The sequence below is a fragment of the Microplitis demolitor genome, chromosome 2 (genome assembly GCF_026212275.2).
Source record: "Microplitis demolitor isolate Queensland-Clemson2020A chromosome 2, iyMicDemo2.1a, whole genome shotgun sequence".
Classification (NCBI taxonomy): domain Eukaryota; kingdom Metazoa; phylum Arthropoda; class Insecta; order Hymenoptera; family Braconidae; genus Microplitis; species Microplitis demolitor.
Window position 1 is genome coordinate 269077 of NC_068546.1, and position 26058 is coordinate 295134.

Genomic DNA, 26058 nt, shown 5'->3' on the forward strand with positions numbered 1-26058 from the left:
ATTTCGGTTTTTGTTAAATCGTTTTTTTTTTTTTTTACTCGAAAGAGGCAGTTCTTCATGACGACATGGCGCCATTTTTTTTTTTTTTTTTTTTGCGAAATTATAAATAATTGTAAGTAGTAAAGAAAAATTAATAAATTAATTTTACATGTTGGTTTTTAATTATATATATTTGGCGTATAAATATGGTGATATTGGTATCACTTTTTAGTGCGTAGTCTTAAGTTTATGAAATAGGACCCAGATATAGAAATTTTTTTTTTTTTAGTTAATTCGAGGATAAATTAATTTTTTAATTTTATGGTTTATTTTTTTAATTATTGAGGTGAGAATTTTAATTAAATAATTAATTAAAAATTCTTTTAAAAAATTTCTGTTAATTAGTTTCTTTACAAAAATTAATTAAGAAATTTTTATTAATTGTTTCCATTAATTACTTTTTTTTTTAAAATCCAATTAATTGTTACATTAATAATTTTTTTTTTAATTTACAATTAATTAGTTTTTTAAAAAAAATTAATTAGAAAGGGTCGAGTAATTGAATTTTAATAAAAATTAATTAAAAAATTTTTAATTGATTGTTTATATAAAATATTTACTTTAAAAATTTCCGTTAATTAAAAAAGAAAAAAAGAATTATTTAATTAATTTTTAAAATAAAATTAATACGGATTTTAATTTAAAAAAAAAGTACAGTAATTAAAAGTATTTAATAATAATAATTAATAATAAACATACAAGTTATATATTACGCGAATTTAATTATGACTAGATCATATATTTATGTAATAATAATGTTTCATTTATTTGTTTTTTAATTCCACTTAAAACTTACTAATTATTATTATCAATAAAATAAAATAATAATAATAATAATTAATTAAAAATAAATTAGAGGATCAATCCGTGAATGAAGCTCGCGTTTTAACGCAGTACAAAAGGATTTACAAGATCTAGATACAAAAAATCGCAGATGATACTTGTGCTCTTTAAAATATTTAAGTTAATTAATTTAATTATGTAATTATTATTATTATCATTATTATAAATATTAATATTTAAATTAGTGTACTTAATTTAATAGGGTCTTAATTACCGAAAGGCAAGATTTGATTGAAAAACGCAGGAGTAAATTGACAGAATTACAATCGACGATTGTTATTGTTATTATTATTTTTTTTTTCTTTATAAATTATGGGAATTATTTTTTTTTTTATAACAAACTTGCTTTTTATTTTGAATACAATTCTAGTCTTCCTGCAAATTAATCATTAATTATCTTAAATACTTATATTATTTTTATTGTTATAATTATTTACTTATAGTTATTTTATTTAATTAATTAATTAATTATATAAATTACAATTATTACAATTTTAAATGCAGATTTAAAATACAAATTTTTTTCCTCAAATTTAAAAGTAAATTTTTTTTTGCTGAAATTTGAATTTTTTATTTTTATTCGGTTTTTTTTTTTTTAATTTGAATTTCGATAAAAATTTTTTATTTTTAACAAAAATCAAAATTTTTATAAGAATTCAAATTTCAGTTAATAAAAATTTTTAATTTGAATTTACAAAAATTAATTTTTTTTCAGTTTTTTTTTTTAATTTGAATTTTATTAAAAAATAAATTTTTCGTAAAATTCAAAATAAAAAAAATTAAATTTTTATCAAAATTCAAATTAAACATTTTTTTTTTTTGCTGAAATTTGAATTTTTAAAAATTTATTTTTTTGTTTTTATTCAGTTTTTTTTTATTTTGAATTTCAATAAAAATTTCTTTCTCTTAAACAAAAAATTAAAATTTTTATTGAAATTTAAAATAAAAAAAAAATTAAATTTTTATAAAAATTCAAATTTTACAAAAAAAAACAATTTTTTTTTTATTTGAATATACAAAAAAAAATTTTTTTATTTCTGTTCTTTTTTTTTTATTTTGAATTTTAATAAAAAATTTTTCAAAAACTCAAAATTTCTATTAAAATTCAACTTATTAAATGGGTCCTATTTCAAAATTATTTAATTTTACAAAAAAAAAAATCCTTGCCTGTCAAAAAAAAAAAAAAAAAAAAAAAAGAAACAGTTACAATTTTCGAAATAAATTTCACTGCTCAAAAATTTATCTCTAGTTTATTAAGTGACAGCTTAAAGGCAAAGGTCTATACAAAATAAATAACGTTACCATTAAATCAACACATCAATAATTAATCAATCAATCAATTAATTAATTACAGTTATCATTAGACTTAAAATTAAAAATATTTAAAATTCATTTTCTGATTTATATTTTATTGTTTATCATTACCATTATCATTATTATTATTTTAATTTGTGTGATCGTGTGCGCGAGATTGCGTGAATTATTTTTCCGATGCACAAGCATCCAGTTCGCATGCTCTCGATTTATTATCATATGCAAATAAAATAAAAAAAAATAAAAATCAGTATATTTATTAGCGATACAGTAAAACGTCTCAAGTCTTTACGTTGCCAATTAAAATCTAAATCGAGAGCTCAGTATTTAGAACATTCATATTATTTATTATTAATCATTCATATTTTCTTAAGTCACGTGTGTATTGAACACAAAAATTTATCTATCAAACGTAATAAATTTAATACCAACATAAATTCAGTGACTGTTCTAATTTATTATTATTATTATTATTATTATTATTATTATTTATTATTATTATTATTATTATTATTATAACTTTGTAAATCCTCTACGGCGCATGCAGACGACTCGCTGATACTGTTGGTTCTTTTATTATTTTTTTTTTTTTTATTTACTTGTTTAAATTAATTAACAACTCACGATAATTATTTAATTCCAGATACGTAAAAATGAGTCCCATGATCCCGTTGCCACGGCCATGCCGTCTTCAGTTACTCCAAGGCAGGACACACGATTATCGTGACCCGCGAGTATTCCTAATCAATAATTTTTTTTAATTATTAGTGAATTTTTTTTTGTTTGTTAGGAAGAAATAGAGGGAGAGCTGAATTTTTATTGAGTGAAATTTTTAAATTTTTATGTTTGAATTTTGGTGAAATTTCGCGGGTAAATTTGAAATTTGAATTTTTTGAGGGAAATTAATAGTATGGAAAATTACGGTATATATATTTATAAATGTATATTTGGAGTTGAATTTCTATTGAATGAAATTAAAAAATTTTGAATTTGAATTTTGGTAAAATTTCGCGGGTAAATTTGAAATTTGAATTTTTTGAGAGAAATTAGTAGTATGGAATATATATATATTTGATTTATCGAGAAGGACAAATAGAAATTAATTCACTTCTCACAATAAAAACAAAAAAACAAAGTGATAAAAAAAAAAAAAAAAAATACCTGCGCGTTCACTCTTCATAGAATCCCAGACGTTACAATTGAAGTCATCGTAACCAGCCAATAAGAGTCTACCGCTCTTGCTAAATGCGACACTCGTGATACCACAAATAATATTATCGTGGCTGTACATCGCCAATTCTTGATCTGCGCGTATATCAAAGAGTCTGCAAGTCGCGTCGTCTGAGCCAGTAGCAAATGCGTAACCATTGGGAAAGAACTTTGAATAAAAAATAATAAATTTATTAATTACAATTAATTAGACTGTAAAAAGTATTTGAATTCACCACCAATTTTGTACAGAACTTTGAATCAAAATTGTGGCTAAACTATTGAATTTATCAATAAAATGATTTAATACTTTTTTGTAGAAAATTTAATTTCCTACAAAATTGTTATCATACATTTTTGTCATATTTTTAATATTTAGCCCAGAAAACTAATTTAAAAACCAAAAAACTACAACAAGTCTACAATTTCTGAACCTCAATACTTGAAATTCAAATTCTGAGTTATTTTTCAAAAATACGATAAAAATATTTTAGACAAAATTTGTAGGGAATTTAATTTCCTACAAAATTGTCCTCATATATTTTTTTCATATTTTCAATATTTATCCCAGAAAATTAATATAAAGACCAAAAACTGCAACAAGGTTCCATTTTTTGAACCTCAATACTTGAAATTCAAATTCCGAGTTATTTTTCAAAAATACAATAAAAATGCATCAGACCATTTTTGCAAAGGATTAAATTTCCTACAAAAAAGTATTTTTTGAATTTTTCCATAAACTCAATATTTCCTAAGTTACATCAGCTCAAACTTTAATTAAAACCTTTCTAAAAAAAAAAAACAATAATAATAATAATAATAATAATAATAATAATAATAAATACCGTGACAGCATTAATATCGCTCTCATGCCCAGGGAAAGTCTGTTTGCAAGAGCCCTCACGTATGTCCCATAATTTAGCGCTGGCATCACACGCCCCAGATACAAAAGTCCTCATGTCCGGTGCTAATGACAGTGACATAACGTCACCAGTATGTCCAATGAATGATGTGCACTGTTGTCCAGTTTCAATGTCCCAAAGTGCGCAAGACATGTCGCCAGAACTGGTGACTATTTGATTGTCATCAATAAACCGACAACAAGACAAGTAGCCAGTGTGTCCAGGTAATTCTCTGCTAACCCGTACGTTGCCCTCGCGAGTTTTTAAACTGTATATGGAGCAAATGTTATCAAGACCACCGCAGGCTACGTAACTGCCTGATGGTGCGTAGGCACAGGTCATTACCCATGATGATCGCAGAGGTATTGCGTGGACTTTATTCGTAGTATAGCTGTCCCATACTATTAATTTACCGTCTTGGGATGCGGACACTAGATTTCTGTGATGTTTAAATAAGAGGTAATTAATTTTTACTTGATTAGAGGTGATGGGGCAGGGGTAAGACGTACCTAGAGTCGCTGCCCCAGTGCATGGCGTAAATTTTGGCCAAGTGACCACGCAACGTACGTCTCGTCCGCATTTGGATTCGCCCGATTGGCTCCATTCCGGCAGTTGCCTGGACCAGGCTCGTGTCGCAGGCGACTTTTCGAGCATCCTGGAATTTTTTTTATGAAATTATGATTTTGGTTATTGATATATTTGTATATATTTGGGGGGATTTTTAATTAAGATTGGGAAATTTATTGTTAGATTGGTGGATTGGAAATATGGCAGAGTGAATTTAGAAAATTGGGAAGGGGATTTGGATTTTGACATTTTATATCTAAAGAACTAGTGGAGGAAGACAATTTTTGTTGAAATGAAAATTGTAGGGAAAAGTTTGATCTTTCAAATGAGACCTTGATCAAGTCTTAATTTTCATTAGTTTACAAAATATGAATTTTTTAAGGAAAAATTATAAAAATTTTTATTTGGAGTAAAGTTTTGGATTTCAAAATTTTATATCTCAGAAAATAATGGAAGAGGAAAATTTTTATTAAGATGAAAATTGTAGGGAAAAGTCTAATCTGTAAAATGAGACTTAGACCGACTCTTAATTTTCATTATTCTACAAAATATGAATTTTTAAAATTTTGAAGAGAAAATTATAAAAAATAGATTTGGAGTAAAATGTTTTGGATTTCAAAATTTTATATCTCAGAAAATAATGGAAGAGGAAAATTTTTATTAAGATGAAAATTGTAGGGAAAAGTCTAATCTTTAAAATGAGACCTAAACCGACTCTTAATTTTCATTAGTTTACAAAATATGATTTTTTAAATGAAAAATTATGAAATTTTCGATTTGAAGTAAAACTTCCGTACTTAACTCCCGCCATTATTTAAAATAATTTCCCAAAATTGAAATTTAAAAATTGAAATCATGAATTAACTAAAAGAAAATTTCGATTGCACATAAAAAGTAATTGTCTTCTCAAATGAAATACCAAGAAAATAATTGACAATAAAAAATCAATAGGCAATAAAAAATTACAGTGGAACGACTTCTAAAAATAACCCATTTATTTTACTAAAGCATTTATTTGTTAGTAAAAAAAACGGTATAAAAAATAATATATCGCGTGTATAAAATAATCGCGTGTTGCCGGTACTGGTATGGTAAGTCAGAGTTACAGAATGAGAACGAAAGAGGGATGATGGTGGTATTGATCAGCGTTATATGCCGCGCCCTACTACAAGCTCCCTCTCGCCCTAACGTATCACAAATAGAAACATAATAAAAAATAAAATATTTATTAAAAAAAAAAAAAGAAAAAAACAAAAAAAAACAAAGCCAGCTCACCCGAATCGCATTTTTCAGAGTTTCCGCCTCCTGGCGCAGGCTCTCTAGTTCGTTCATGCTTGTTTACGAAGCTTTTACTCTAAACAAACTCCAATCAAATAACAACTGATTGATTCCTCGAGCGACCGGCGTCCTTTCCTTTCCTTTCCACTGCTTATCCTCGTCCTTTTCGCAATTAAATCCTTCGATCCTCGCCACCTGCTGACGCCAGCCGAATTCGCTGTTTACTTTTCCTGCCACCACCTTCGGATCCTCCAGTCTTTGCCACCCCTGTAATTTTTAAATTCAATTTTTTTATCTGTTATTATTATGGGGATGTATGAGAGTGGGAGGTATTGGAAGAGCGGGTTCAGTTTTTTAATTTTTTTTGGCTGGCAAAAGTAAATATTTTCGGGCAATGGCCTAGTAATTTATCCTTTTTAGCGGTACCTGTTGATTCGGTAAAATTACATGGCGAATTGCCACGAGCCTACGTCCGTGACCTAGTCGGGACCTTTACAGGGTCCACGCCCACTTACTCTCTCTTTCTTTTTACTCATATATTTTTTATTATTTTTTTTCTTCATAAATTTTTAAGTTTTCAATATTTGAATTTTTTTTTTAATTCAGTACAAAAATTTATATATATATATATAAATATATACAAATAAATTTTTGCATATTTATACATATATATGTATATATATTTATATATGTATTTTTTTTTTTTGTAAAAATTTATACTCCATAATAAAAAAAAAAAATTCCATATATATATATATATATACATATGCATATGTATGTAGGTATGTATATATTTTTTTTTATATAAATTTGAGGTCCATTTATATATAAATTAATTTTTTTTATGGAATATAAATTTTTATTAAAAAAAAAATATATATATATATAAATATATATACATATATCTACATATATACTAGGTATAAATTTATTTTTGATTTTTTTATTTTTACTCCATAATTAATAAAATTTATATTTGTATGTATATGTATACATGTATATGTGTGTATATATATATATGTATGTATGTATATGTGAGAAAGTATGCGCATGCGTAAATTCTAAATAAACTAAAAAATAATTTCTTAGAATAAAAATATGATAAAAACGATAAATACCAAAATATAAAAAAAACCGCGAAATTTAAAAATTCAAATTAAAATTTTAAAAAACCGAAGTTCAATTGGCGGTAAAAAAAATTCAACTTTTTTTTCCATAAAATGGCCACTTACTCGACCTCGTATCGTCACGATATCATTTCCACCTCTTCATAACCTCTTGACGTCAATTAGCACGCCCTCGACAACCGGACACACTTTATTTAAAATAAAAATATAAATTAAACTAAAAACTAAAACCGCTGATAACTACCGGCAAAGTACGTCAGTGAATCGCTAGTTTCCGAAACCGGTACATCCGTAATGCACATGATTCACTTTTGAAAAATACATTTTTCATATATATATATATAATGTAAAAAATCGGAGCACTATTGTAATTTATTAGAATGACGGAAGCACACGAGGAAGAGAGTGAAGCAGAAGCAGAAGGAAATGTATAGCGATGGAGGGAATGACGGCAAGTGAAGTAAAAAAATGGTTTGCTTGTGGATGAGGAAGAGTGACGTCGGTTGCGTACTGGCTGGTTTAGTTGTACGACTCGAAATCGATGAGGGAAACAGCTCCGACGCCCCACTCGAGACTACTGCGGTCGTCGTCGTCCTCGTAATTTTACTAAAACTTCGTCTACTAAAATATATATATATATATATATATATATATATATATATATATATATATATATATATATATATATATATATATATATATAAATATACTTTTTTTTGCAACAATTACTAATTACCAACTACCAATTGTCAATTGAAAATGATAAAAATAAATTTCCCCCTCTTAGCTAACTCATATTTTATTTATAGACTTGACTTCTTATTTTTTTGTCTGCTTCAAAAAATTTAAATAATTACGCGCGAAAAAATTGATTTTAAAAAATGATCCTGAAATCAGCAGACAATTTAAATTTTGAATTTTTTTTTCAACTAATCAGAGACAAAAAAAAAAAAAACTAAAAATATGCACATGTAGGAAATTGAAAAAACTACAGGTGCATTTTTTTGAAATATTTTTATTTTTGTAATTTATAATTTTTTTTTAAATTCAAAAACTATTGGCCGGTAAATTCAGTATTATGGTAAAGTGATCCTGAAAGCAATTTAAATTTTTGAATTTTGTCCCAACCAGACAAAATAAAAAAAAATAAAAATATGCACATGTAGGAAATTTAAAAAACTACAAGCGCAATTTTTTGAAATATTTTTATTTTTATAATTTATCATTTTTTTTAAAAATTCAAAAACTATTAAACATCTGCCAAATTCAGTATAACATGAAAAATATAAAATTACTAAAAAACAGGGTAAATAATTAATAAACTAAAATTTCGAAAAAATGCACATTTACAAAATTTCAAAATTAACAAGTGCATTTTTTTCAAATATTTCTTTTTTAAATATTTACCCTATTTATTTATAATTTAAAATTCCCTTGACGTCTATTACATTCACACTCATCATAAATTGTCTCAATTTTCCAATTTGACTCAAAAACTTTTTTGAAACGTATTTTTACTATCATATATATATTTAATATGACCCTTAGGGTTTTAGCTTTGTCTAAAAAAAAATCAAAAAATTGAACGCCCAATTAACCCGGCATTGTACTAGACAACAAACGGCTGCTAATATTGAAGCTAGACGATAAAATTGTTCCTTGTAAAGTTTGCACAGGTCGGAGACCAAGTACTAGGTACTAGGTACTATATTTATATATATTTATACATATATATTTATATAGACGGTACATACTCATGTACTAACTCATATTCTCATCACTTTACTAGCGATTACGCTTCAACTTTTACGTCACGGGTCATTAGCCCGTAAAAAAATAAGTATATTTTATATATTATAAATATATAAATATAAAGATGTATGTTGCGAATTAAGAAAATTTTATTTTCAAATGATTAGCGAACCTTGAAGACGGCAGATGCGAATGACGGTTTGAAAAACACCTGCCGGTTTAAATAAATTATCAATTTTTTTTTTTTTTTCAAACGTTGGCTTGCATTGAAAAAAGTTATGGTAAAATATAACAGTGACGTCAAACTGACGGAGATTCATTGCGTCGACGCGGGTTTTAACCTCTTTAAGATTTTATACCGCTGGGATTGGAATTGTTTTAGATTTGGAGCAGGATCTTATCGGAGGGATGAAAAATCGGAGTTTGAATTTTTATTTTTAGCTCTGACGTCAGAGGGAAATTTCGGGGCAATATGGGTTTTTTTTAATGAGGGGTGATTGATTGATCGAGTGTTTGATTGATAAGGGGGAGGTTGCAGATATTTTGCAAATCGGGACTGAGCCAAAGATATTGACCCTTGACCTCGCAGTCTGAGTTCATTTTATTTTACTTTTATCAATGGGACATTTTATATATTGATAAGACTAAAAGATGAATTGTCTTTATTTTTACTCTTTTTATTTATTGACTTCATTAATTCGCGCACAGAAATGAAGAAAATTTCTTCGAGCAAAGACAATTTTGCATTTCGAAATGAAAATTAATTCTTTAGTAGGAAACTTTTTTACTCCAAATTTTTTGATTTTTTTTTCAACAAATGAATTACAAAAAAATAAAAACTAAAAAAATGCACATGTAGAAAATTGAAAAACCTATAAGTGCAATTTTTTCAAATATTTTTTTTTCATGATTTGCTGCTTTAAAACAAAATTCAAAAATTATTAGACGTCGGCTAACTTTAGTATCATCAATTAGCCGGCGTTTAATAATTTGTTGATTTTTTAAAAAATGATAAAGGTTAAAAAAAAAAAATATTTTAAAAAAATGCACTTGTAGTCTTTTAAATTTTCTATATGTGAATATTTTTAGTTTTTTTTTTTTTTTTTTTTTTCAAATTTAATTGTTAAAAGGAAAAATGAAAGATTTTTTAATTGTCTGCTAAACAGGATCGTTTATTTTTGTTGATAAGTAAAATTTATGATTAATTTTTTTTTAGTTAATGAGATTTATGACAGTCATTAAAATTTTTTATCAGTTTATAGAAAATTATTTTAATTCCTGATTACATATTTATTTTTAGATGTAAACATATATATATCAGTGATATTTATGAATTTTTAATTATCTGACAGAATTTAAAAAAAATTCTCAGAACTTTTAAAAATAATTAATTTTAATTAGAATTTTTTTTTTAATTAACAATTTATAACAATATTGAATTTCTCATACATATATAAATATATCATACTAACATATATATTTTGTTATAAGACAAAATTTTTTTGAATATTTAAATTTCCCACCAAAAAATTTCAAATTTAAATTTAAATTTAAATTTTTACCAAAAATATTTTTTGTAACTTATACATATATATATATATATGTAATAAATTCAAAATAAATTGGAACGAATTAAAACTTTTTTTTAAAAAGCGCGCGAACGCATGCGCATTTAAAATACGCGCGTACGCATTACGCAATAGAAAAATGACGCTCGTGCGTATTCGGCCTACACTTCTGTCACTCTCTCTCTTTCTCTCTCTTTCATAAATTTCATCTCATCTCATTCAAATACGTGGGAATCTTAACGAGCTCATAAAATAATTAGGTCGCATTAATAAAATTTTCCATTACCGCTCCACTAAAATAAATCCCCATTCAAATCTTCCCTCCCAAAATTCAAAATAAAAAATACTCCAAAATCAAAATCCAATAAAAACAAAAAACCAGTTTGACAGAACGGCCGCCATCTTTGAACCGAATCACAAAAAAATCAACCTGACATTAAATAACAAAATTAACACTTTTAATAACAACAATTAATTAATTAATTAATTTAAATTAAATTAAAAAATTACCTCGTAATTTTCCAAAACGCAGCCGTCTTTTTTTTAAAATTCAAATTTCGAATTATTAAAGATGGTTTCCACTCAATTTAAGTATTCACCACAAAATACACTCGAAATATATCACATATATTTAAATATCAGTCCGTGATATATTTAATTAAAAAATTTAATTAAAATTAATTTTTTTCGCGATGTCAAATTAAAATGACAGCTGATTAATTTTAAATTTAAAAAATTTTTAAGCACTTGCACACATGACACAAAACATGTAGACAAAAAATGTAACACTGTCAGACAAACAGCAACAGTCTTAAGCCGGTATTATTATTATTTTTGACACTTAACTATTTTATTTCAGCTCGCGTCCAAGTCCTGTTAAGATGGTGTCCGATAGGTGGAGGTAATTATTATTATTATTAACTATAGTTATTTATATGTAATATAATATCATAAAATATTATTTATATAGATAGTAATAATAGTTATTATTATTATTTAATATTAATTGTGCAGTCACTATTTAAATATAATAATATTCGCGGTTATTTTTAAATAATCGGTATTGTTTTAATAATATATTTATTTATATTTTAATCTATAATACTTTGGAGCTTTAGCAAACGACAGCGGCTTGCTGGCGAGCGGCAGGGCGGGGCTCCTTGAATGGACTCCCGTAGACCCCGTAGGCACACGATTATTCACGAATTTTAACGGAAAGAAACGAATCATTACGAATTATTCTGCGCAGGTTACGCGGGAAATTTGAATTTTTAATTTTTATGACAGTTGACAGCTGATGGTAAGAATCAAATTTATATTAACGATTGTTAATATATATATATATATATATGATATATATGATATATATGATATATATATATATATATATGATATATATGATATATATATATATATATATATATATGATTATAATTATAATTAATAATTTAAATAATGGCGGGAAAAATTTTTAAAAAATAAAAATTTTTTAAAAAAATGCGGGAAATGAGACGCGGGCGCGAACCGTGGACTTGAGGGTAAAGAATTTGGTTTAAAATGAATAAATTTTTGTAAGGGAAAATATGAAGTTTTATATATTGATTGGTAAGTAAATATGAGTAAAAGGAGAGAGGGATGAAACCAATGCCAGAGTCATCAGCATGCAATTAACTTGTGAAATGTCGTGCGGAATGCAAAATTAAAGGGACGGTACTGTCTGATCGTACTTGACGATCTGAACACGCGATAATCTACTACAATGCATCGTTGCATTTAGTATGCAATTTAAAACTCCCTCAAAGCCAACCTCGTCGTTATATATTATGAAAGCTTCTCACTATATGCCAGATTACGACTGCTCACGTTCTTCAAACGGTTTCGCTACTGAATAATTGTACTCATTAATATGCTCGAGGCCATTAATATTCAATAAATCAACACACTTGTCCTTATATATATAAATATATATATATATATATATATATATATATATATATATATATTCAAGGAAGAGTGGGGCGAAATAAAACATTTTTTCATTTAAATTTTATTTTATTTTTTTTTTTTATGAATATTGTTATAAAGTTCTAGAAAGTAATGGGGTAAATTGGTCATGAGTACTGCGACCATTTTAAAACTTTGACTAAAAATTTTTCATATTTGCTAAAATTTTAAAAAGTAAAATATAAGAAAATTTTGAAATTTGGTGGGAAATTTAAAATGATTTTTTGAAATTTTATTTTACCCGCCAAATTTCTTAACTTGTAATAAAATTTAAATAATAAGCAGGAAATAAAATTTCGAAATGGTGGCAGTATTCAGGGTGACCAACTTACCTCGTATTTTGTCTATCGATAAACATTCAGACGATTTTTTTAAAATTTGTATCTCATTTTTGGTTATTTTAGCCCTTTTACGAAAATAAATCACCTTTGAGGTCGCGGCACCAACCGAAATACAGCGAAAGGGTAAAAAAAATTAATTTCATATATTTTATATCGATCACGAAGCGCCAATTATTTTTCCTGGCTGAAAATAGACAATTTCTACATCAGAACATTAATTTTTTAATTAAATTCTTGGCCAAAGTTAAACTAAAAAAATCGGGACCTAATTCGGAGTGATTACAGTTTTTATTTAAATCCTCATTCGCCTCAAAAATAATACTTATAAAAAAATGCACTTATTAATTTCAAAATTCTCTACATGTGCATTTTTTTAGTTTTCTTTTTTTGTCTCTGATTAGGTGAAAAAAAAAAAATTCAAAATTTTTAAATTGTCTGCTAACCAGGATCACGTTTTTTACCTTTACGAACTTCAGCTCTCTTAAAAAAAAATTTAAATAAATATTTACTATAAATAATAGTAATAATAATAATGATAAATTTAAAACTTAAAAATTTTATCTAAAGCCACGAAACCCCATAAATTTTCATAGACTCCAGCAATGTCCTGATAATAAAAACTAACGGCTTACAATCTAAATCCCTGTCGCTTATCAATATTATTTTTCTCATCCTTCCTATTTTTTATCCGAGCCTCTAAAAGACCAATAACATGCAACATAAAAAATAATAACCGTGTTAATTGTTTGTTAAACGTTATCAATATTATCACGTCTGTTTTGTTGATAGTGACATAGTAACTATTTTATTTTACCTCCACCCTCTTTCTCGTACAAATTTCCACCCCTATCTACTCGCTCTCTCAAAACTTAAATTTTTCCGCGGTGGGGATTCAAATCGCGCGCGCGCACTCGCCGCCATTCTTGCGCACTGATCGCGCATGCGCACAGACTTAAAATAAATAAAGTCCAGTGTCTTTTGCAGTCGTCGTCGAGCCCACGCCGTCATCCTCGGCATTTGTAGTCTTACACCAACGGCATTCGTTAGTCCCACAAACATTCATATATATATATATATATATACATACATATATATATTAATATTAAATAAATAATTTAAAATTTAAATAAAAGCCCGCGTTTAATTTTTCAAATCAGTGATTTAAAAAAGTGACATTTTTTTTTTTTTGTTAAATATAGATATATATATATAATATATATGAAATCATGATTAAATTTTATATAAAAGTGGTTGAATTTAAAAATATTTGTGTTGAAAATTTAAATAAAAAAAAACGTATCGCGATTTGATAAAAAATTAACAGCTGACTCTAGACATCGAAAAAAAAAATTTTTTTTTTTATCTGATAATTAAAAAAAAAAAAAAATTTAAACCAACGTGCCTAAAATTTGTCACGTTTATTTACCGCCTGAATTTAAAAAAATTAGGAACGTTAATTATAAAATTTGTGGAGGAAATATAAAAAAAATGAATAAATATATAAGTAATTTAAAATTTATATCACAAAAGGTCCAGCATCAAGACTACGAATCTACAAAGTGGATCGATTTAAATGTGGAGTTTAAAATAAATAATAAAAATAATAATAAATTTATAAATATTAAATGGGTCCAGATCCTAGTTAACGAGACTCCGAGTCTTAGCTACGACTGAACAATTAATTTATTAATTAATTAATATTAATAATAATAATAATTAACAAAACTGAATAAATCGACAATCACACAGTGCATTTATTTTCCCATAGTCACTATCGGGTAGACAATTACACTAGATGATTACAGTCAAGGTCAAGTTTAATTATTTGAAAATTTAAAAATTCAAATTCCCGCTTTTTTTTTAAATTTAAAATTAAAAATTCAAATTGCCGCTTTTTTTTTAAATTAAAACTTAAAATTCAAATTACGGTTTTTTAAAATTTTAAAATTCAAATTCCCGCTTTTTTTTTTTTACATTTAAAATTAAAAATTCAAATTGCCGCTTTTTTTTTTTAAATTAAAACTTAAAATTCAAATTACGGTTTTTTAAAATTTAAAAATTTAAAAAATAAAAGGCTTGGAAAATTTTTTAAAAATAATCGCAAATAATTTAAAATATTAAGGAGTAGGTTAAAGTCGTTGTATTAAATCTTGGCAACGAATAAATATCGCGAAAATTACCCGCCGCGCTTTTTTGACCACGCATTCACACGGCCTTCAGCTATTAACTTTTATTAATCGGCAAATGCTTTATAACTTTGCTCTACGTGTCTTTTATACAATTTTAAATATAAATATATAAATAATAATATATACATATGTATGATAATAATAATAATAATAATAATTAAGTGTTTAAACGTTAATTATGCTCAATTCGTGCTGTGCTTTTTTACGAAACTCCGAGTGAGTTAAATGTTTATTTATTATTTTTTATTTAGTGCGTAGTTGTGTCGACTGTTTATTGTATGTATATATGCATATATATGTGTGGATGTATATAGATTAAATTTGGATAGTAATTGTAATTACGGTTATTCGTTTTTACATTTGTTGTAATAAATAAGTGGAGAAGTTTGAGATAAATAGTGGTCCTTTAAGGACGAAAATATAGGGATGCCTGTCAGAAGAGGACACGTTGCTCCAAGGACCACCATTATTGAAACCATCATTAGGAAATTTGATACTCATGGTAATGTATTTTTTTTTATTTTTTTATGGGGATCAGAAGCTAGACATTTCAGAATTTTTAGATTTTTGTTGAGGCTATAAATTGGAAAAAAAAGATATTTTGAAAAATTGCACATGTTGTTTTTTAATTTTCTACATGTGTATATTTTTAGTTTTTTTTTTTTTTTTTTTTTTTTAGGGAAATTAATTTTTTTGGGAATTATTTATGGGAAATGTTGATGTGTGAACGTAGCTGACGATTGTTAATTTTATAAATTTTAAAATGAGTGAATTATATTTTAAAAAAATAAAATTTAAAAAATGGGCATTTAGAGAATTTGAAAATAAAGATGTGCATTTTTTTAATTTTTTGATTTTTATTTGTTTTTGTCATTTATTTTTAATTTGAAATTTATTTCATATCCGCTACTTTCATATTCGAAAATTTAATACTCATGGGAATGTGGGGGGGGGGGGGTCGCCAATAAAATTCAAGCGTTACTGAAGAAAAATAAAAATTCTAACGTGGGGTAAAATGGACCCATGGAAATTTCTACATTTATCATTTTTACTCTCTTAATTTTCTTAAGACAATTTTTATTGAATTACTGAAATAAAATTTTTAGAACAGATTTAAAAATAAAATTGGACCAAATTACCTCATGTCGTACTTTGATACTTCCTACAGCCGATCATTTTTTTAGTTTCAATTTTTGATACCCACTTTGACCCACTTTTCTCTATCAAAATTTTTCAAAAAAATTTTCTCATGAACTTTTCAATCTCCATTTTTTTTCTTTGTCATTATTAATTAAATTCTACACCCACACATATATATATAAATAGACATACATTCAAAACTTTAATTTTCTAAATTTTCTTTTCAAATAAAAAAAGTATCAAAAATTTCCTATAATAAAACCAGACATAAAATTAATCAATAAATTAATTCAATAATTGAATAAAATTGTACAGTAGATATAAATCAATCTTAACCTATCATGATATTCTGTATTAACATTTATTAACCTTGACCGAGTCTGTAATTTTTTTATTTCTTATCTTACAAAGTCCCTCAATTTTTCTCATGACAAAAATTATAACTTTTTATGTAAATTATCCGTATCATTCAATCACCAATCAATCTAAATAACAATAATCACCTTAAACGTAAAAAAAAAAAAAAAATATATCTATATATATATAATAATGATAATAATAGGACATTAAAAATATATCAAGGGGTCGCGTGTCACAAAAATCACTCAGCAAAAAAAAAAATGCATAAAAAAACGTATAATTTTTTTTTCTGTCAATCATGTCAATTAAATAAAGAAAATAAAAAATTAAAACTGAGCCGGATCAGTCTGATAGTAATCGAAATTGACAGACGGATAGATTTCAGGTGAAGCCTTATGAGTTATAATTTTATGTAACATATGTATAGCAATTTATCAATCCGACTTTAAGGCCTTAAAATTTATATTCTAAATGACAATTGTCCTCTTTCTTTATGTCCACAATCATTTTCGTACATCGCAAGTAATGGCTTCTAATCTGACGTTTTTGAATTATTACTTATTTACCCGCGAAATATTTTTAATCGCGACTCAAATTCAAATTTATTTAAGCTTCTGGTCATAAATTACATATATCATTTTTTATTTATATGAAAACAGTAAATTTTCAAATTTTATTATTTCCGCTATTTTTTTTTTTTCAAAATTTTGACATATCAAGAATTTTTTTTATTTTGATACTTCATACATTTAATAATTAATTATATGTATTTATGACATTTTGATGTCAATTGTCATATTTTTTAAAAATTTATAGAAAATTAAAAAAAAATTTTTTTTTAATTTGAACGAAATTCAAAATTAGCCTCATTTCTAAACACAAAGTAGTAAAAATAAAAAATTGTTTAAAATTAAAATAACTATGAACTTTAAAAATGAGTTATTAAAATTCCTGAGCGTCTAAAATTAGGCGGGCTTTAAATTTAAAATTCAAATTACTTGAAAAGTTTTAAAAAAATTTGAACAAATTTTAAACTCCCAGTAACTGAAAATAAAAAAAAAATTCCTCGTAAACTGGCCTATGGTACATTACAGTAACAAAGAAGATAATTGCCGATAATTAATAACTAATAAGTAATGAGTAATGAGTTAATTAGCATAATATTGTGCATGTTGATTTGCATAAATATCTATTTTGGTCATTACCGGAAGGATATTTCGAGGAATACCAGAAATTCGTCCTCGTTGTGTTGAGAGCACCATGTCCGCATGATTTTCCCGCATCGTAGCAAATACGTGACCTCGGAACCGTCGACACGCTTGCCCCGCAAATCCCACGACCCACTTATCATTTTTATTATTATTATTATTAATATTATTTTTTATAATACCTTCACCCCTTTAATAACTTAAACTTCCACCGGTCTTTCATATCGTTAATATAACATCCGCGACTTTGACCGTTTTATTCAGGGCCTGTTGATAAACGAGTGTTGCTAAAATATATGTCAGAATTCATCAAATATAAAAAAAATAATAGTACGTTTTAGGGTAATGGTAATGGACATACATATATATTTTTTTTATCTAATGGATGGTGTTCATATGTTATCAGTTAAATTTTATAAGAATAATAATACTAAAAATTCGGGGGTGGATTTGGAGTAAGGATTTTAGAAATTGGAATTTACTGATGGGAGTGCAGGAGGTAAAATTATGCATGGGGATTTTTCGAGCGGTGCGATGGGGATTTTATTTAAATTGCATTCACTTCTCTGGAGTTTTGACACTTAAATAAATTTATATTTTATAGAAATAACTTTTTTATGAGAAATATTATTATTTTAATAAATAATTTATTGAGGTATTGATAATTAACACATGATATATTATGTTTTTAATTTATAAAATGTTTTAGTAACTCACTAAATTATAATTTCATATAATCCATAGTAAAAACATTTAATTATTTAATTGTTATGGTGACGTAGTTTTTATGGGAATATTTTATATTTCGGTAGAATATAAAATGTTATTTCGCGGGTTGGTTGATGTGAGTCATGTGACAGTTTGTGACTCTGTGAAAACTGTATTAATGATGGAAAATGTTAAATCTATTTCTTTAACTTGATAAGCGTCAAAGTTTTAATTATCAGCTGGTTCGAATTTTTAAAAATTATTTCGCGGGAATATTTGAAAAGGGAGCTCGTAATTATTTCCATACTCAATATAAATGTCTAAATATAAAAGACCAAACCTCACTACGTATTAGTAATTTACTCCGCGAGTTTTTACTACACAGAAAAAAAGGATTTTCTGGCGCAAGAAAAATTTTTCATTATCAAATGAAAACAAAAATTTTCTTAGGACTAGAAAAAATTTATTGGCGCAAGAAAATTCTTTATCGCCCCTCGAAAATTTTACTTTTCAATTCATAATACAAAAATTTCTCACGGCAAGTAAAAATTTTTTTGGGGCGAGTAAAATTTTTTCCGCGAAAAAATCCTTTTTTTCTCTGTACGATTTCATTCTGCATTTTTATAATAAATATTTTTCAAAACTCCCTTTCGTGTAAAATTCACTCCGAAATTAAATAAATAAAAAATCCTACTCCATGTTAATTTCGCATATTTTTAGTGTATTATTATTATTATTTTTTTATTCATCTAACAGATAGTGCTCGTATGTTGTCGCTTTAATTTTACCTTTATTATTATTATTCATATTCTAGCTGACTCTATCTATTCAGTCAGGAGGTAGGGCATTTGTAATCTAGTGTGGTTGACGAAAAACCACAATGAAACATAGCCAAGGGGTATTGACTAGTGACTAGTGGGTGGGTGGGAGAAAAGGAGAGAAAATAGAGAGCGAATAGTGACTAGTGACGAGTAAAATATAGTTGAGGGTAAAATATCTCTTCCGTAGAAATAATAATGGAAACCGATACAATTGTCCTGAGAGCTCATGTAATGAGCAGATGAGAGCTCATTGCGGTACAGACTTGACCACGATAAATTTATCCTGTATGCTGACGATGAGTTTGGCACACTGCCAAAATTTATAAATTTCATTTAAAAACTACTTCTTCCGCGACTATCGTTTCGTTTACTTTTTACTAAGTGGATATTCCAATTGATTTTCATTTCTTTATTTAGCTTTGGCTTTATATTCAGTTTTTTTTTACTTCCCACTAGAAACTGATTAAATCCCAGCTCTTATTTTTTTTTAATTTAATAACTTTACTATTTAGGTCATATTAAATTTTTTTTATCGGAATCTGTTAAAATTCTGTAATTTATTTTTTAATTAAAATATTTCTAATCATTACTTGAATTTTTTTACTCTTTTATGTATTTTTTATCTTTTCACTTGAAATAACTTGTGAAGTATTGAGTTTATGTAAAAACTTGTAGAGTACTTTTTTACAGGAAATTTAATTCTCTACAAGTTTGCTCCAATAAATTTTTCGCGTATCTCTTATAATTACCTTGGAATTTCGAATTTAAGAAACCGAGTTCCAAAATTCTGTTCTAAATTTCTCTTGAATATTTTCTTTTTCTTTAAAATTATTTTCTGAGTAAACTATTGATAATATGAAAAATATGAAAGAATGCATTTTTGTAGGAAATTTAATTTTCTGCAAAAAAGTATTTCTATATATTTGTCATATTTTTTATAGTTTAGTCACAATTTTGATTTAAAGCCAAAAACTACTGAGAGATTCAGAAATCTACGATTTTCAAAAACCGGGTTCTTTAAAATTAAATTTGGAAGCCATATATAAAAAATATGACAAAAGTATAAGAAATTAAATTTATAGAAAATTAAATTTCCTTCAAAAAAGTATTCTTATATATTTGTCATATTTTCAATATTTCAGTCACAATTTTAATTCAAAGCCAAAAACTACTGAAAGATTCAAAAATCGACAATTATCAAAAACCAGGTTTTTAAAAATCAAATTTGGAAGTCATATATCAAAAATATGACAAAAATATAAGAGACTAAATTTGTAAAAAATTAAATTTCCTACAAAAAAGTATTCCTTAATTTTTTCTCAAAACTCGATAGTTTCCTCTCAATTTTAATTTTAAACAAGTAAATAATTTTTGAAATTTTATTCAAAATCTTATTTAAAAAAAATTAATAATTATTATAATTAAATTTATAAAATTAAAGATACAATGACGTTTTGTATTAAAATAAATAAGAAATTCTTAGAATTCGAACTTAAGTACTTCCGGTGTAAATATATATATTCCAATTTTAATTCGCAGTATTTATTATTTATATCAATGTTAAAATAAATATATATATATATATATATATATATATATATATATATATATATACATACATATATATATTAAAAATTTTTGAAGGTTGTCCAATTAAAAAAACCCATTTGTAACCACCAATTATTTTTCCTCATTACAAAAAAAATTTTCCAAATTACCAGAAAAAAAAAAAAAAAAAAACATTTCAATGCTAAAATAATAATAATAATAAAAGTTTGTAACCAGACGGTCATTATACGTTACCAAAAATATTTAATGGATCGTTCTGGCATCGACGTCGTATTTAGGACGAAGGTCAAACTTTTAACATCAGTTCAACCGGAAGTGTTCCAGAGTCTACTCTGTAAAAATAGTTATAAAAAAAAAAAATAAAATTTACATTACCAAGCATCGGCTTAAATAAATCAATATAATCCGCGCATTAATTTACAACTAAGTATATACATATATATGTTTAAAAAATTAAATAACTAATTTATGAATTTTTTTTTTTATAAATATTACAGACAGAAGTTTTTTGGTAGCCAACGCTCAACAGGGACTATGTCACATTATTTATTGTTCGGATGGATTTTGCCGGCTTACCGGATTTTCGAGGGCGGAGGTGATGCAACGGCCAGCCGTTTGCGATTTTCTTCATGGACCAATGACCTCACCTCATGCTATTGCTGCATTACGTGATGCATTGATTGCAGGAGTCGAGAAACATTTTGAAATCCTATACTACAGAAAAGACGGTAATTTATTTATTTATTTATTTATAGATACAGAAAATCTTTCATTTAATTTTGCGCGGGAATTTTAATCAAAATTTCTAAATTTAAATTAAAAAAAAAAAAACCTAAAAATAGGTTTATTTATATTCATTTTATTTTTGTATACTTTGATGGGGGTGGGGATTTTTTTTTTAAATTTAATTTTTAGAAGAATTTTAACTTTTTTGAATTTTGGTATTCGGTCAAAATTTGAAATTTTTATTTTGAAAATATTTTTAACATTCAAATTTAAAAAAACTTTAGTTAGTAATTTTAATTAATCGTCTAAATAAATATTTTTCGAAATTTGACAAAATGGGTCAGAAATTTTTTTTTTCAAAATTTTAATTAAAATCTAAGGGAAATTTTTTTTTTTTCAAAAAATTTTTGTCATGATCCAGGTGGCCCAACTTGCACAGTTTTTGTCTCAAAAAAAAAAATGTCGCGTCCTACCCCGGGTTCAAAAATAGAAAATAATTAAATTTTCAAATTTTCTTTAAAATTCAAATTTTTCAAAAATTTAAATTTAGTAACTTTTATTAATCGTCTAAAAAAATAATTTTTTTTCAAACAGAAAAAATGGGTCAAATTTTTTTTCCAAAATTTTATTTACAAGAGAAAATGGTCCAATTTACCGCAGGCACTGCGGTCATTTAAAAGTATTGACCAAAAATTTTTGTCATGACCCAGTTGGCCCAACTTACCCAGTTTCTGTCACCGCAATAAAATTTTCCCTTTTCCTCCAAAAAAATCATCCGACCCCAGGATAAAAAACGAAAAAATCCAAATTTTTTAAATTTCTTGCATAATTTATTTCTATCAATTATCAAATTTAATATTTAATCAAACAAAAATGTGTCCGTTGCTTTTCGCTTGTCAGTCCGTCCGTTATTATACGTGACCCATGACCCTTTATCCCTACACTTATTTTTTCTTTTTACCCAAATAGAATCAAGACCAAGACCCAGACCGCGACCAATCCGCCGCGACAAACTGACGACATATATATATATATATATATATATATATATATATATATCCAGCTTTTTCTCATTTTACTCAACCTCATTTACCACATTCACGCTTTCCCTCTACTCACTTATTCAAAGTAATCTTGGTCTATACAAACTTTCCCCCTCTTTGATCTCACAATCTAACAAAATTACCCGAGTAAAAAAAAACCGGATGAAAAGCTGTCGTGGGATTTTTTCAATTGCCTATGAAAATTTATATACAGTATCAGTTTCTTTTTATTGAAATACTTTATCGGTTTTTTTTTTAAGGAAAAAAAAAAAATGCGGGAAAATGTTTATTAGTAAAGTTTCAAAAACAAATATGAATTTATGAATTTAAATCAAGCAAATTGTTCGCGTTAAGTGGGAAATTTTTTTTGTTTAAATTCTATTGGCGGGAAAAAAAATTTGAACTTTATTTGAAAATGAATTTTTCATTAAAACGATTACTAATTTACATACGCGATACATAAAAGAAAATTCAACCACCTGTAACATATCAGATTTCCATATATATATGAATGTATATATATGTGGATATATGGCTTATACATTTGTGTATAGATGTGTTCTGTAGAGTGTAATCATGAATTCCTTTGAATCGCGATTCAGTTGCGCAATTTAATCGCGACATTTACAGTTGGGTATAGACATAAATATATATGTTTGTACTGTTATTTAAATTTTAACCATATTTTTGAAATAAAGTAGAATGAGCGATATTTTTTAAAATAAAATTTTTAACTTAATTTTTTAAAAAAATTTCAAATTTATTTTTTCTGACAAAAAAGAATAAAAGTTATTTTTTTATATAAAAATATTAAAGTTGTGTAGAAGTATAAGTTAGAGCCGGGGTAAAACGACACGGAAACCATTTTTTTTTTTTGGTAATAAATTATTATTTTCGGTGGCTGGGACGGGGCAAGTTGACCATGTCCGCGCCCAAATTTTAAGTGAAAAAAAAAATATTTTTTTTAGTGTTTGTTATTTTAGTTATTTTGGTGATTTAGGGGAAACTTAAAAAAAACGAAGAGGGGTAAAATGAACCGATGAAAAAAATTTTTGTAAAAATAAAAAATTAATAATTTTAGTACGGCCACGACAATTAATGCCTGCTTCGATGATTAAATAAATAAATTACAAAATTTTTATCTAAATAATTATTTAATTAGTTGTAACTTATTAATATTTAACAATAGATTTTAATTACAATTATTAAAATAATATTATTGTTAAAAAATAATTAAAATTACCAACCAAAAAAATTTTAATCTGTACACTGTGTCCACTTGTCTAGTCGAAATTATTTTTTTTTACACTGGTTCATTTTACCCCAGTTTCGTTTTGCATCGCTACCCCCGTTCAAAAAAATATTTAAAATAACCTCTGAAAAAAAAATTTTATTTAAATTTTTGTGTCCACTAGGTCAACTTATCCCACTTTCAGCCATCATAAATTAAAATTTGAAATACCAAACCGGAACACTTTAATCACTAAAAATACAGTCTTCTCTTAAACAAGCAGAAATAAACTTAATTTAATTTTCAAATTCCATTTTCCAAAAACTAAAACTCGTAAGAAAATAAAATACTTCTCAGAAAACTAGACAAAAATGAACAATTGAATAGTTTTTGAAACAAAAGTTTGTAATGAGAGATAGACAAGTCCAAGAGCTGAGTAACACAATTCAAAAAGAGGACACACGCGCTGTTATTTTGATGCTTTCAAAGCGCACACTTAACACATTCATTTCACCCATTTAATATCTACATATGCTTACACACATTCGTAACAAAACGTGCTACATACATAACACGTCATTGGGGCAATGCACTCACGTGGTAGTGACGTCACTAGGCCGAGAGTACCGTCATCGACCAATTGGGGAAGCTGCCGTTGACCCAAACTACTGTCGGCCGGTTTGTTTTCTCGACGCAGTAATCCCAGTAATCGTGACCTCCTATTATATATTTTATAATATACATACATATGTACATATAGATACCCCCAACCTAACCGTGATCATCGGACAACTCATTTTCACTCCAACCTTCTGCTTAATGTTATTTTCATATATTTTTTCACACCTTTACCTTGTCTTAGTCACCTGTCACCTGTCCCAACCCATTAATATTCTTCTTCTTCTTCTTTATCGTCTTATTCTTCATTTTTTTACTGCATCGTCGCGTATAGTTGATACACTCCAAGCTTAGTCTGCTATGTGTGTGTGTGTGTGTGTGTGTGTGTGTACTAGAGTACGTGAGTACATGATAATGATAATCATGGGTCACCTGCCAAGTATCCCACGCACTTATTCGATTTAATATCAAATACTACAGGTTTATTTCTGATCATACAATTTTGGGCGCCAGCCAAAATATTAAAATATTTCATATTGTTTTTTGTATACTGGGATTACTTTTTTATTCGGCGGTTTAATCATTGGAAATTTTATGGATATATATTTTGGGTAATCCAGAACTAAATGTGACACTATTTAAAAAAAAAAAAATTTTTTTAAGTTGGCGCCATTTTTCTGCAAAATTATTTTTTGCTGGGAGAAAAAAAAATCTGGAAATTTGGGATTGATAAGGGCTGATCAACTTGCCCCTTTTTTTTACTTATTATTATTTTTTTTTTTTTCAAAAATGGCGTCAAAAATATGTCATATATATTTGGATAGACGATAGATTTTTTTGTAAAATTGACAGATGTATTTTTGAAATTCTTTTTTTGTAACAGATTATTTGAAATATGAACTGAAAATTATTTCTGTTACTTTTTAAGTCAAAGCTAATTTATATATTTATTTTTCAAGATTTCTAGTATATATATAAATACATATTTCCTTATTTTTTACACTTAAAAAACATTTTATTGCACCATAAATGATGTCAATTTTTAATTTGATAGAATATATAAATGTCAATAAAGATTATTTGATAAACTAAAAAAAAAAAAATATGAGTAATATCTTGTTCATAAACAATGAGACCGTAAAATAGTATAATATTTTTTTTAATAACCTTCATGACGGTATTAAATGACTCGTAACTTCGGCGTCAATAAAATGAAACTAGCATATAAATTGTGTAACATTTAATGAAGCAATTGTGCAACATTTAGATGCTTCAATGCAGACCATAAAGCCTCGACGTACGTTCATATATAGAAGACTAAGACAATGAGGCATAATGTGAAACAAGAAAATATGTAGTGGATGCAGTAATAAAGTCTGAGTATCATCCTGTTGCAGTTTAGTTGTTATATCTTAGGGAAAAGAGCATCGGTCAGAAGTAGTCAGAAGTAGTCCGAAGTAGTCAGAAGTAGTCTTGGTTGGGCGTCGACACTAGCTTCTAG

General features: G+C 26.4%; 2 protein-coding genes across 18 annotated transcripts in view; one reads left to right on the forward strand and one right to left on the reverse strand.

The window, feature by feature from the left end:
• Nucleotides 1-2633: 2633 nt before the first annotated feature.
• LOC103578498 (guanine nucleotide-binding protein G(I)/G(S)/G(T) subunit beta-1) lies at nucleotides 2634-11749 on the reverse strand. Of its 2 annotated transcripts, none has more exons than XM_008559625.3 (6): nucleotides 11110-11749; nucleotides 6150-6419; nucleotides 4817-4962; nucleotides 4251-4746; nucleotides 3358-3574; nucleotides 2634-2936 (listed from the first exon to the last, which is right to left on the reverse strand). In XM_008559625.3, exons 2-6 carry the CDS (start codon nucleotides 6204-6206, stop codon nucleotides 2830-2832), a joined length of 1023 nt encoding a protein of 340 aa, XP_008557847.1. In that variant the 5' UTR covers nucleotides 6207-6419; nucleotides 11110-11749; the 3' UTR covers nucleotides 2634-2829. The 2 variants fall into 2 exon arrangements, with proteins under 2 accessions (XP_008557847.1, XP_014295305.1); XM_014439819.2 differs by lacking the exon at nucleotides 11110-11749 and adding an exon at nucleotides 7385-7837.
• Nucleotides 11750-14947: 3198 nt separating this feature from the next.
• The window catches only part of LOC103580266 (potassium voltage-gated channel subfamily H member 6), a 61225-nt gene continuing 50114 nt past the window's right edge, over nucleotides 14948-26058 (forward strand). For 9 of the 16 annotated variants that reach the window (XM_053743151.1, XM_053743152.1, XM_053743159.1 and 6 more), the window contains exons 1-2: nucleotides 14948-15635; nucleotides 21437-21667. In XM_053743151.1, coding sequence (XP_053599126.1) covers nucleotides 15560-15635; nucleotides 21437-21667 — 307 coding nt within the window. In that variant the 5' untranslated portion in view covers nucleotides 14948-15559. The remainder of the gene's footprint in view (nucleotides 15636-21436; nucleotides 21668-26058) is intronic. The other 7 variants (XM_053743148.1, XM_053743161.1, XM_053743163.1 and 4 more) reach the window with 1 other exon arrangement.